This window comes from Arvicola amphibius, chromosome 10 (genome assembly GCF_903992535.2).
Source record: "Arvicola amphibius chromosome 10, mArvAmp1.2, whole genome shotgun sequence".
Taxonomy (NCBI): domain Eukaryota; kingdom Metazoa; phylum Chordata; class Mammalia; order Rodentia; family Cricetidae; genus Arvicola; species Arvicola amphibius.
The window spans coordinates 109,463,789-109,478,131 of record NC_052056.1 but is presented as its reverse complement, the minus strand read 5'-3'; the positions used below and the strand labels follow the sequence as shown (position 1 = coordinate 109,478,131).

At 46.2% G+C, this 14,343-nt stretch overlaps 1 protein-coding gene across 1 annotated transcript in view; it reads right to left on the bottom strand.

Moving 5' to 3' along the window:
- The window catches only part of Flt3 (fms related receptor tyrosine kinase 3), an 83,696-nt gene that overhangs the window by 9,275 nt on the left and 60,078 nt on the right, over nt 1–14,343 (bottom strand). The window contains exons 16-19 of the mRNA XM_042055856.1: nt 8,757–8,867; nt 7,628–7,781; nt 6,094–6,176; nt 4,558–4,685 (exon numbers count right to left, since the gene is read on the bottom strand). Of these exons, the coding sequence (XP_041911790.1) occupies nt 4,558–4,685; nt 6,094–6,176; nt 7,628–7,781; nt 8,757–8,867 (476 nt within the window). The remainder of the gene's footprint in view (nt 1–4,557; nt 4,686–6,093; nt 6,177–7,627; nt 7,782–8,756; nt 8,868–14,343) is intronic.

Here is a 14,343-nt window from a genome sequence, read left to right as displayed (position 1 = left end):
TAGGGGGCCAAAGGAATGATGGCTCAATGAAAAAAAGCATTTGCCATGTAAACCTCATGACCTGAGCTCGATCCCTGGGTCCCACAGTGAAAGGAGAGAATTAATTTCCAAAGTTCTCCTCTGACTTCTATACGACACTGTGGCATGTGTGCACCCACATTCACACACACACATATTCACATGCATGCACACACACATACACACATACACACACACACTAAATAAAATTAGTTTTGAAAGGGGAGGACTGGAGAGAGGGCTCAGGGGGTAAGAGCACGTACCGCTCTTGCAGAGGACCCAAGTTCAGTTCCCAGCACCCACATCAGACAGCTCACAGCCATCTGTAACTCCAGCTCCAGGGAGATCTGACATCCTCCCTGGCCTCCACAGATGCTACTCTCATGTGCGCGCGCACACACACACACCTCTATTGAGAAAATAGAATTACAGGTCTCTGAAGAGGAATGAACTCTTTGAAAGAGGATGCTGGAGAAAGCATGGCACCCACGGGGGTCCAGTGTGCTCCCTTCAACCGTTTTGGACAAAACCTCTATAAATAAAAATGTCTGTGCCTTCACCCCTCCTGCTCACCTTCTCCAAGACAGTTTTTTGTTTGTTTGTTTGTTTTCTTCACGTGGCAATTACTTGCAGACTGTCCTTTTCCCCAACATGCCCCCCCTCCCCGGCAGCTATCTGCGCAGTCCATTTTGTCCACAGCTGCTCTAGGAAAGGCCCATGATGACCAGCAAGATGCCTGCCCTGCCTGGTCACCCTCCTGTCCTTCCCTCTCAATTCCACTGAGGCTCTCTTGCTCTCTCTCCTGCTCCTCATTCCTTGCTCCAGCACAGCTCTTTGGTCCACTCTCTTCCAGGCCTCCACACCCTCCCCCCCCTCCCATCGAAGCAGTTCCTTCCATTCAACCTAGGGATGCCACTGCCACCACTCAAGTCGTGATTCAACCCAGAGGCTCCTTTTGTCCTTCAGATAGGCGTGCTGAGAACCTCCTCCCCTGGGCTGTCCCCCATTGTGACCTTCTGCCAATCTAAGTGATTTCCTTTATCCAAAGGTCTCCTTGCAGACCCACACTCCCTAACGTCCCATGTTCCCTGCTGCTGTTCTGTTCAAAACCTGCCCCCAGGAGCTACGTGAGCCCTCACCTGCAGCCTTTTCTTCCCCGTCCGTCACTGGCCAGGTCTGTCAATCGTGCAGTAGTTAGGTTTACTTCCGTGACAAAATTTATCCCAGGAGACTGATCTGATTGGTATGGGTGCTTAGGTTTCCTCTAGCAACATAAAAGTCACATCCTCACTATGTCTCTGCTCCAGCACGATTGTTAGCACAGAGTCACACAAATGTATGACGGAGTCACGGAGCAGGAAGGACAAAATGCTGGGCACGACTGGGAGGGGACGTCCTGCGGTGAAGGCAAATGTGTCTAAAAACTGTACTTTCTTCAAAGAATCATGTTAGGATGTGCCTAAGAGGAAAGAGAAAAAGGAAGCCAGTGCCCTTGACCCAATACAGCTTCTCTTCAATTTGCTTTCCACAGGCCCACTGAGAGTAGAGAACATGTACAAAATGTGCCATTGGCCACTGTAGCTCAGCAGCATGGGGTACTACTGATTCCCTTCACGATCACAAGAGTTGAACACAGTCTCTGCCACTATCTAGCATCATGAGAGAGAGCTGGACTGAGCACACTAGCCCAGCAAAGGCATAAATCCTAAATTCCAAGGACTGGTCCCATTGAATCTATGGCTCTTGCACCATCTTAAAGTTGAGAGTCTCAAGTGGGACCACGGGAGGAGAGGACCATGTTAGCTTTACAACTAGCACACTGGGCCAAGGAAGATGCTCCCTGAACTATCAATAAGGGGGCAGGAAGCTCCAGGAAAGGGGAATCCACTTTATTGAGGGTTGAGCTCAGGGTCTCTGCCATTTCTATACAAGTGCTCAACCACAAAGCTACACCTTCAACCCCGCGGTTTCTTCTTTGGGCCATTCATTTCCCATAAAACCATTTACTACCTGTGATGGTTCACTGGTGACTGTCAGCTTGACCACATCTGGAATCAACTAACACCCAGAAGCTGGTCAAGTCTGTGAGAGGCTTTCTTGATTGGATTATTTGAGGCCAGAAGAGCCGCCTAACATCTGGGCCACACCTTCTGGTGGCAGCCCCCATAAAGGATTTGAAGAAGGAAGTTTTTGCTTTTTGCCTGCTTGCCCTCACTCTTGCTGGCAAGTTCATCTGCCCTGATGCTGAGGTATTCCTTTGCTGGGGTTAGAACTGACTTCTTCAGGATCCAGCACACACTGAAGGTAGCAACTCTCCAGGACTTCCCTGAGACTCCAACACCAGACTGGGACAGCTGAGACATCTAGTCTTGGGCCCTGAACAACTACCAGATTCTTGCTCTTTCCACTGAGAGACAGCAACTGTTGGATTACTGAGACCACTGCTTAGAAGCCACTCAGATAAATCCCTCTGTGTGTGTGTGTAGCTTTTTATTCTATCAGTTCTGTCTGTCCCTTTAGAGAACCCTAATTAATATACCATCCTAATGAGAGCCTTTTGGGGGCCAGCTCAATGCCCTCTCAGGGTTCAGAGAGGAAGCTACAACAAGGGAAAGAGGAATGTCTGAGGGGAAAATGAATCTCTCACTCTGGGCTTTTCCGAATCAGTCTCTCTGTTGCTCTGCTTCCACTCTGATTCTCCTGCCCTACCTCTAGTCCCCCCAACCCGGCTGCTTCTCCTTGCTGCTTCTCTCTCCCCTAAAATCTCTTTCTCCTTGAAGCGACAAAAAATTATAAAAGTTACCTCTCATTGGCCAAAAGCACACTCCTAGAGTAAACAATAAGGAGTTGAGCCGTTGCCATGGCAATAAAAGAATTTCAAGGCTTCAGGAGTAAAACTGTAACCAGATGTGGGGAGGCCCAGTGCCCAGTGATAAACTTTGAGACATATTTCTATTGTTAACATGCTTGGCAAGCAAAGAATTGGCATGCTTTTCTTAGGATGCTTGGTTGGACATCTGCGGCTCTGACCTTGTGCATAGCTGTAAGGTTTTAAACTTACGATCTACTTAGAAAAAATCCCTTAGTCTAGTTTGAACTTGCTATGAGGTGAAAGTGAGCTAATTGTGTGCAGTTAGTCTAAGCAAAAGAACAAGGTAGGCTTTGAACTCTCCACAGTCCTCCCTGGGACAAATAGATCCACTTATGAAGCATGTTCTAATATATAGTCTATATATCAAAATTATACAGTCAAATAAAAAGTCATCTTCCTGACCACCCACAGATAGATGTGCCCATAAGATGGAGACACAATCATGAGATTACATATGCACATCACATGAGATTACACACTGCAAAGTAAGTATTGGGGAGACACCAAGCTGCTTTAGCAAAAGTGAGCAACGGTTTCCAGAGTCGATGGTTCTGCAGACTTTGCCAGGACAGGATTAACATCCATCAGATAACCATGCCTCTGGTGGGTTGACATCTGAACACTAGTCACCTGCTGTAACTCTCATGGTCCCTGACACGATCTCTCTGAAATACACACATCTATCCCTATAGAGAAACTCTGTGAGATACAATGGCGTAACCCTTCTTTGCTTTTCCAATATTTTGTGTAGCACACACATAGGCAAAAAACTTGCCACCTGCTAATTTGTTTATTACCACTGAACTTCAGCAGACATAAAGACCTGAGGCTTTGGTATGACAGAGAAACTCCCTCTGTCACTATGAGGGAGACAGTGATGTAAGGAAAGCCAGAGAACGGCTTTGGTGACTTACAATGTGAGAAGGCAGGGACAGCAGGTGCAGAAGAAGGGACATGAAGCAACACCAGGGGAGAGCATGGTGTAGGCCTCGTGAATGTGGGACTAGCAACGATGAAGAGGAGCAGTCTACAGTGCTGTGGCTAGCCTTGGCTACACACAGGTTAACTGGTTGGAGGGCAGAACTCGCCAACTCTGGGCTTCCATTCATCCCCTGAATTCAGGCAGCCTGTGCAGGGCCCATCCCGAATTCTTGGGTCGGCAGGAAGGGTGGTGATACTGTGCTCCTTTCAATGGGGCTTTTCAGACTTCCAATGAGCTTCCCGAGAAGGTTCATGGGACTTCGGGCTGTAACAAGGAGCCCTGGGCCTTATGCTGCAGAGACTACATCATAGATGGGAAAGTCTCAAGGCCAGGAAGACAGATATGAAGGGAGGGATGTTAAAATGAACAAGAAGCAAACAGAAGCACATCTCTTTTTCATAGCTGCATGCACAAGTGACCTTTTTCTTTCTTTCTTTTTTTTTCTTTTTTCTTTTTTGGCTTTTCGAGACAGGGTTTCTCTGCAGCTTTTTTTTTTTTTTTTAGAGCCTGTCCTGGAACTAGCTCTTGTAGACCAGGCTGGACTCGAACTCACAGAGATCCGCCTGCCTCTGCCTCCCGAGTGCTGGGATTAAAGGCGTGCGCCACCACCGCCCGGCACAAGTGACCTTTTTCTATCGTTCTCTTTTTATACTTTCTGTTAGTTTTCTCTTTAAAAGACACTCACCGACTTAAACTCCAGGAATTCCATGCCTTTGGCCACTTGATACGCAAAGCAAAGAAGGTCTTCAAACGTCAGCACATTCAAATCTTCTTCTTCTTCCAGCCTCTTTTGGTTTTCATACTCAATCTCATCTGTAAAATATATCCACTCTTCACTTTCCCCCCAAACACTAGGTCTGCCTTCTCAGACCTCTGTGAGACGTAGCTAAGGTGACAGGCAGCTTAATCTGCCCTCCTGCACTGGGCTCAACAGACTAAATCAAACGGCGTCACCCGCACAAAAGGTCCAGTATATGAAGAGAAAGGATTGCTTGCCATTCGGAAATCAAAAGTAACTGCCAAATCTCACCAAGAGGACAGGTTCCTGGGCAAGAGGATGGAATTGCCTTTGCCTCAATCCTTACACAAGAGGTGACCCTGATGAAGCCATGTTAAGCCATCAGCTACCTTGCATCCTTCCTGGCTCAGTCCTGGGAAGATATCTTAATTGATGGACCCGTTCTTGTAGCTCTACACCCTGGCTGACCTGAAATTTGCTGTGCAGCCCTGGCTGACCTTGAACTCGCGCACGTGCCTATTGTCCGCCTCCCGAGTGTGTGGGTTAGAGCTGCGCACCCCCATTCCTGCTCTACTCTTTACTTCCATATCTTTCCGTCATTTTCCTCGCCTTTTCTGAGCCCAGCTGAACACTCATTCCGTTTTCTTTCTTTTTTTAAAAAAATATTTTATTTATTTGTTATGTATACAATATTCTGTCTGTGTGTAGGCCTGCAGGCCAGAAGAGGGCACCACACCCCATTACAGATGGTTGTGAGCCACCATGTGGTTGCTGGGAATTGAACTCAGGACCTTTGGAAGAGCAGGCAATGCTCTTAACCACTGAGCTATCTCTCCAGCCCACTCATTCTGTTTTCTGAATGGAGGCACTGCTCAGCTCCCAATGGGCTGGAGAGACAATTCCATGGTTAAGAGCACTAGCTTTCTCTGCAGAGAACCTAGGTTTGGTTCCCAGCACCCATATGGGGGCTCACAAGCATCTGTAACTCTAGTTCCAGGGAAGGTGATGTCCTCTTCTGACTTCCACAGGTACCAGGCATATGCATGCTTCATAGACATACATGAAGCAAAACACTCATAAAATAAAAACAAATAAATTTCAAAAATCCTAACTCTCAACCGAGAGTATCAGGAGTGGGGTCTTTATATAGTGGTCTGGTTATGAGAATGGGTTCAGAGTCTCTATGAAAAAGAAAGGAGAGGATGGGCAGATGGCTCATCAGGTAAAGGTGTTTCCATGAAGGCTGAGGACCGGAGTTCAATCCCTGGAAACCACAAGGTTAAAGTAGAGAATGGATTCCCATAAGTTGAGCTCTCTCTCTCTCTCTCTCTCTCTCTCTCTCTCTCTCTCTCTCTCTCTCTCTCACACACACACACACACACACACACACACACACACTGCAATTTTTAAAAAACACTTTAAAAAGCTGTATGGAACTCTTGGGTTCATTTCAAAGTGCCACCAATGACAGTAAATGATTACCTTCAGAATGGATTGAGTTCCCATTGAACCCTGAGATATGATCCACGGCGGGGTGTATCTGAACTTCTCGTGAACCAGGCATACTATTAAAAATAAATTTGTTCCGTCGTTATTTACAATGTTCTTCTGAGCAGACATTTTTATTAGAAAAAGCACAATTCATCAGAGGGACGGATTCCAGTTACAAATGGGCTTTTAAGTGGAAAGCATGCTGCCGGCTTGTCAATGGTCCCCCGTGTACATTAATAACAGCTGTGTGCTGGGGTCTGCAGGTCCAACCTGGATAAGAGGGGTCATTCAGTCACTGTCACACTGTCAGCTGGGTACTTAAATTGGGGGCGCTAAGCGATTTACTGTGTCCTGAAATTTATAAAGAAAGGAGCAGGCTTCCGGCTGGTGCTAAACCCAAGCCGTTTCCCCTAAGTCCACCCAACACGGGGTTTTACAAAAGAAGTGCTTTGCTAGCTCTGTAAACAAGTCTGTCTGATCTTTGGGTTTCTGCTGTGCTGGGGATATAGTCAGGGCCTGGTGTGCGCTTGGCACGTGCTCGCTCTGCTGTGAAAGTGCAGCCCAGCTCGGCACCATCTTTCTGACTTCTGTAAAGCATGCTTCCTTCCTCTGTGGAATAAACAAAGAGACTCAACAGAGTCTCTTCTCAAGCACGTCAGAGAGATGCTTGTCACACCGACGCAACCGGGTGGTGGCTCAACATTTCCCAGGAGATGAATTCATCCCAACTTATAACTTACTGCTGGAAATGGCTTAATGCTTCCGGGACAAAGATAGTCCAAATAAACTTCCAGGTTATTTAACACCCCAGTGACCAAACTGAAGCAGAGGTGCTAATTACTGGTCACACACATCTGTGTCAGGGTCGTTTCTCTGTTCGGTGCGGAGTGCACATGGTGGGCTGGGGATGAGGCTCGGTGGGGGAGGACGTGTTGATCATGCACCATGCCCTGGGTTTGACCCCTAGCACCTGAAACCCTCCCCACACATAGAGATAATAAATACATAAAGTACAAATCAGCAAATAAATCAGGCATAGTAGCGGGTGAGCAGCAATAACCGGCGCTAAAGCAGCACAAGGTTACTAATAAACGTTTGTAAAGTTGCACTTATTTCTGGACGTTCCTATGTTGTGTTTTTGGATCATGGTTTTCAGTGGGTAACTGGGATTTTTTTTTTTTTTTTTTTTTTTTTTTTTTTGAGACAGGGTTTCTCTGTGGCTTTGGAGCCTGTCCTGGAACTAGCTCTTGTAGACCAGGCTGGTCTCGAACTCACAGAGATCCGCCTGCTTCTGCCTCCCGAGTGCTGGGATTAAAGGCGTGTGCCACCACCGCCTGGCTGGTAACTGGGACTTTACTAAGTAAAAGATAAAAGGGCGTGCAGAAGTCCAGAGCACAGACTGTGACTGCCTGAGGTCACAGCGCCTACCAGCACTTGCCCAGGTGGGTGTGTGTGCGCGCGCGCAGGGGTCATAGTATGGCTCTGTCCCAGAGTATGCAATCAGAAAGCTTCATGTGGTGCTTACCTGGAATTTGAATGTGACTGGAACGTGGGGTAAAAACTGAAATTATGCTCCTTGAAAATCTCTGTCCATGTCCTGTGAAACTTTTCTCTTTTACTTCTCAGATAGTTGAGGAGGTCACCATAGCAACAATACTCGAAAATCAAGTACACTGGCCCTGTGACAGATACAATTTTCGTTACAAGTAGACAAACCCCAGGTCGTCCTTTCAGAAGCCCATGCAGCGTGACAGAGCCTGTGACTTTTCAGGGCTCCCCTTCTAGAAAGTATTTTTTTTGGTTTTGGTTTTGGTTTGGTTTGGCTTGGTTTTTTTTTTTTTTTTTTAGTAACCTTGGCTGTCCTGGAACTTACTCTGGAGAGCAGGCTGGCTTTGAACCCACAGAGATTCACCTGCCTCTGCCTCTCCAGTGCTGGGATTGCAGGTGCTTTTCATGAGCCTGTATCATAGATTTTTACATTCAATCTCAGTTTTATGCTCAAGCATCTGTGTCTTATAGCCGTTTCTCTTGAGCTCTGAACGTATGCCCTCACCATCTCCGATGGGTGTGTGGTGGGCTCTGAATCTAATTTCACTACTGCACTTAGGGCACCCTCACAGCTTAGGGGGGAGCTCAGATACCATGCTGTGAGCGTGCAGGGTGGAGGCCGTTTTTCAGGAGGGCAGGATTCTGTGATAGAGTAGGTGAAAAAGAGGGACTTGTGCTCTGTGGAGTGGCCAGCGGTTAATTCTGCTTGAACTCGGGCTGAGGAAAGAGTGAAAATGGGAACAGTCCGGGTGGTGGCAGCATGTGTCATCAATCCCAGCAGCTGGAGCTCTGAGCTGGAGGCCCGCATAGTCTACAGGGCTAGTCCCAGGCCAGCCAGGGCAGTTACACAGAAAAATCCGGTCAAAGACAGACGGAAGGAAGGAAGGAAGGAGGGAGGGAGGGAGGGAGGGAGGGAGGGAGGGAGGGAAGAAGGAAAGGAAGGAAGGAAGGAAGGAAGGAAGGAAGGAAGGAAGGAAGGAAGGAAGGAAGGAAGGAAGGAAGGAAGGAAGGAAGGAAGGAAGGAAGGAAGAAAGGAAGGGGGAATGGAGGCCTCCTGCCTCCAGCAGCGGTAGCTGAACAGGTGATGCTCTCTCTGCAGATGGTACCTGACAGCGTGCATGCTCCCAGCAGATTGACAATGTTGTCATGGTGCCCCAGCTGCGTCATCATTTTGAGCTCTGACATGAGTGCCTCTCTCTCGCAGCTGTCGGCTTTTTCTGTTAACGGGGGAGCAGAAACAAGGTTGACCTCTCCACTATCTGCATGTTGTTTTGTAAGCCAAAAACTCCCTAAATTCAAAACTGCGAGAGAAAAGCAGACACAGAAATAACACGAGATTTCTGATAACAATGTCCTATGTTTTAAGACAGAATTTTAAAGACATGAGTTATAAACGTTGATTATATGAATATATCCTTTTCTTTGACCTTTCTTTTTTTTTATTGTAGTTTTTATTTTTTTTTCTCATGGTTTATTTTTTTATATTTAAAAAATTTCCATCTCCTCCCCTCCTCCTCCCCCCTCCCTCTTTGACCTTTCTTGAGACAGGGTCTCACTATTAGTCCTGGCTGGCCTTGAACTTCGAGGTTGGCCTCGAAGCCTAATCTACCAAGGCCTGCCTACTTCTATCTCCTGAGTGCTGGGATCAAAGTATGCACCACCATGTCCAGCAAGAATATATGTTTCTACTAGATTTTCCCCAACCAACAAAAATAACACCCCACCCCCACCCCAGCTCTCAAAACAGGCAGACAACATGACTTTCCTCGTGGAAGAAGCTGCCGGGTGGTTATTTTACACTGACAGGAAGGCCAGGAGGAAGAGCTTCAGCAAGCATAGTTGTCTCTAACATATAACTGGTCCCCAGGTCTAGAAACGTCCATTTGTAAGTATGTCTGATGGGGGGCAGGGTTGGAAAAGATAACGCACGTACTCTCTAGCCAATGCAATATCTCCAGGGAACAGATTGACGCGGTGTGGCCGACTGTGCTCAGGACCTTGCTAGAATTCAAGCCCAAGAGTGTTAAGGGGCTCCTGACACTGAGGCCAGTGTAGCTGCTTAGGGCACCCCTACCACAGTGGGTTTGGGAGCCCCAAGGACAAGGGTAGCATCTTTCTTTGGAACCTCTATTGCAGGCTCCAAGTCCTCTTGGTTCTATGCAAACACTGCCATTTTATAGAAGGGACTTTGTCATCTGGGATTCTGATATCTGCCAAGGGGACAGTGGAACTGACTTCCTGAGGGGGATGATCTCACAAGATAAAGGGAATGCAATGAAAGGACTTTGGGGTTACACTAGGGGGACACCGAGCAGCCTGGATAGGTGGGGAGAAGGGTCCGCTGCATCCCGGAAGGAAGCCGAGTGAGTCTCCCACAGTGGGATTGGACACAGGAGACCACTGCGGACTGAAGCAGCAGAATGCATAGCATTAGGACAGAACAGCACAGGAAACACCACATGCTGCTGTCAGAAGGCTTTGGACTAATGCAGACATGAACTGGCTAGCTAAACAGACATAGCTGTGCTAGAGTCTGGAATTCTAGAAGTCTATGCGGTGCTCTTGTGACTTAACGCAGAAAACTTGATTCTCTGTTTTGTTTTGCCTTTTTGTTTGTTTTTGTTTTTCAAGACAGGGTTCCTCTTTGCAGCCTTGGCTGTCCTGGAACTCATTCTGTAGATCAGGCTGGCCTCGAACTCAGAGATCCACTTGCTCTGCCTCCCAAATGCTGGGAATAAAGGTGAATACCACCACAGTCCAGCTTGATTCTTTTTTATTTTTTTTTGTAATGGTAGGATTAAACTCACAGCTTCAAGCACACTGTATATGTTCTACTACACCACTATATCCATAGCCTTCGGGGACTTGATCTTGTCCGTGGCATGAGAGGAGGCTTCCCTAAGAAGTGGTCTCTGAGCTGACATTTGAAAGATAAGCAGATTTCTAAAGTGTAAGGGGAAGAGCAGGTGGGAGGGTCTACCTGCACAAAGACTGTGGGTGGGGAAGCATGGCATCATGGGTAACAGAGAGGATGCATGCTGGGAAGGAGAGCTAGGGAGGCTGAGCCAGGGCTGAACTGCTCGAGGTTGTGGGAACCATTTTCCAAGCAGTAGAAAGCCACTGGGCAGTTGGGCGGTGGTGGTGGTGTACAAATCCTAACACTCGAAGGCAGAGGCAGGTGGATCTTGTGTGGGAAGTCCTTCTGTATATGTGTTGCTTTTACTGGTTAATGAATAAGGAAACTGTTTGGCCTGTGATAGGGCAGAATAGAGCTGGAGGTGGGGGGACACTAAACTGAATGCTGGGAGAAAGAAGGTGGAGTCAGGAGAAGCCATGTAGCCCCTTACTCCCAGAAACAGACGACAGATACCAGATGGAACTTTACCTGGTAAGCCACAGCCGCATGGCAATATACAGATTAATGGAGATGGGTTAGTTTAGGATGTAAGAGCTGGCCAATAAGAAGCTAGAGCTAATAGGCCAAGCAGTGGTTTAAATAATATCGTTTCTGTGTGATTATTTTGTGGTCTGGGCAGCCAGGAACAAATAAGCAGCCTCCTATTACATAGATCTCCGAGTTTAAGGCCAGCCTGGTCTACAGAATGAGTTCCAGGACAGCCAGAGCTACTTGGAGAAACCTTGGCTCAAAAAAAAAAAAAAAAAAAAAAGACCAAAAAAGAAAGAAGCTAAGGGTAATACCATGCAGGAAGATGGTGTGGTCTGTTCTGCACCATGGCCAGCAGTACCTCAGCACACAGTCCCCAGCAGAAGATGCAGGGTGCCTGCTTTGGAAGCTACCATTGGTGGAGAGACAGAACTGGGTCATCATGGAGACAGAGGGAAGAGGAAGGGCCCAGGAGACACTGTACGGGAAACCTTCAGAGGACCAGCGACAAGGACCTGCTTCCTCTTTTCTGTCATTGTGTGGAAGGTCGTCTCACTGAAATGACACAGTAATCACCAGGCTGGAGTAGAGATGGGGTTCAGGGTTGGGGGACTTCAGCTCGAATGAGTGACACTGAGACACACGTATTTGGGCACATGAAGCCTTGGCTTAGAAGGGACACGGTTATGAGAGCTCAAGAAGGAAGCTGGGTTCCAGAGGGTGGCCCCTGGTGTGCGCACTGAGTGGAGATACAGGGACTCCACACAGGTGATGGTGGCACTTTGACAATAGTCGTGCTGGGAACCAGCCTAGGAACCTGCAGCCAATGAATGGACAACGGAAACGTGGTTCATAGGATGGCTTTACTCAGCTGCGAAGAACAGGATTATGTCCCTGACTTCAAACTCTACTACAAAGTCACAGTACTGAAAACAGCCTGGTATTGGCATAAAAACAGACAGGAGGACCAATGGAACCGAATCGAAGACCCAGAAATCAATCCACACACCTATGAACACCTGATTTTTGACAAAGAAGCAAAAAATATAAAATGGAAAAAGGAAAGCATATTCAACAAATGGTGCTGGCATAATTAGATATCAACATGTAGAAAAATGAAAATAGATCCATGTTTATCACCACGCACAAAACTCATGTCCAAATGGATCAAAGACCTCAACATAAAACCAACCACACTGAACCTCATAGAAGAGAAAGTGGGAAGTACGCTTGAACACATTGGCACAGGAGACCACTTCCTAAATATAACCCCAGCAGCACAGACACTGAGAGAAACAATTAATAAATGGAACCTCCTACAACTGAGAAGCTTCTGTAAAGCAAAGGACATGGTCAACAAGACAAAACGGCAGCCTAAAGAATGGGAAAAGATCTTCACTAACTCTACATCAGACAGAGGGCTGATCTCAAAAATATACAAAGAACTCAAGAAATTGGTCATCAAAAGAACAAATAATGCAATAAAAAATGGCTCACAGACTAAACAGTGAACTCTTAACAGAGGAGTCTAAAATGGTTCAAAGACACTTAAGAAAATGCTCAACAACCTTAGCCACCATAGAAATGCAAATCAAAACAACTCTGAGATTTCATCTTTTTTTTTTTTAGATTTATTTATTATGTATACAGTGTTCTGCCTGTATGTATACCTGCAGGCCAGAAGAGGGCACCAGATCTCATTACAGATGGTTGTGAGCCATCATGTGGTTGCTGGGAATTGAACTCAGGACCTCTGGAAGAGCAGTCAGTGCTCTTAACCTCTGAGCCATCTCTCCAGCCCCCCGAGATTCCATCTTACACCTATAAGAATGGTCATGGTCAAAAACACTGATGACAACTTATGCTGGAGAGGAAGTGGGTTAAAGGGAACACTCCTTTGGTGGAAGTGCAAACTGGTATAGCTCCTTTAGATATCAGTATGATGATTTCTCAGAAAATTAGGAAACAACCTACTTTAAGACCCAGCAATACCACTTTTGGGTGTATACTCAAAGGATGCTCAATTGTACTACAAGGATATGTGCTTAACTATGTTTATAGCAGCATTATTTGTAATAGCCAGAACCTGGAAACAACCTAAATGCCCCTCAACCAAAGAATGGATAAGGAAAATGTGGTACATTTACACAATGGAGTACTACACAGCAGGAAAAAATGATGACACCTTGAAATTTGTGGACAAATGGATGGTTCTAGACAACATCATATTGAGTGAGGTAACCCAGACCCAGAAAGACAAATATCATATGTACTCACTCATAACTGGCTTTTAGAAATAAAAGCAAGGCCAGCCTACAGTTCACAATCCCAGAGAACCTAGACAACAAAGAGAACCCTAAGAGAGACATACATGGATATAATCTACATGGGAAGTAGAAAAAGACAAGATCTCCTGAGTAAATTGGGAGCATGGGGTTCATGGGAGAGGGTAGAAGGGGAGAGGAGTGGAGAAAAATATAGAACTCAATAAAAACAATTTTAAAAACTAAAAAATTGCTTGACTATTTTATATTAGAAACAATAAAATTGTTTGTTTTTATTATTAAAAAATCTGTAAAAAAAAGAAAGAAAGGAATAGAGGTTTGCGCTTGGCTATGCAGTTAGGAGGAGACGGGTATTCACACCAGGTACCCTGGTGTGAGTGAAGACCAGTGGTTTGCGCTCATGTTCCTGATGTCTCGGAGAAGATAAACTATAGACATATTCAGGATGTGTGCAACGGAGCACCTAACTGGAAAGCCTTTGGGATGGTCTTTGTCGGCGTAGTGATAAATTTATCCCAGAGGTTTTGGTTGTTTTTTTGTATTTCACCCAATTTTCTCAGCTAGAAACACTAACTTGAAAGTTCTTGATCTGGTATATTCCACTTGAAAGAACTTCTCTCCAGCAAACAATTCTCTTGTATTTGGAACATGTTGAAGAGAAGAGTTAGTATTTCATTATTCTTGTGTTTGGAGTCCTGATTGCTAACAATCAAGTAACTGTGGGGCAGTCCTGGTGTCCTGGATGGCTCAATAAACTCAGTGGAAAAGAACAGGATTGTACCACCTGGAAGAAAATGGATGGAACTAGAGGCTGCTCTAGTAAGTAGAAGAGTCGAACTCAGAGAGACAAAGAGCACACACCATCTCTTATACGTAGGATCCAGAGTAAAAGGCAAAGGCATGGAAGTGGAAGGGAGGAGCCCTTTGGGAAGAGGAAATGGACCAGTCGGAGGAAGAGACTGATGAGGGAGGGTGCTGGGAAGTGGTGAACAGGACCAAAGTGTGTTTCAGATATATGTGTAA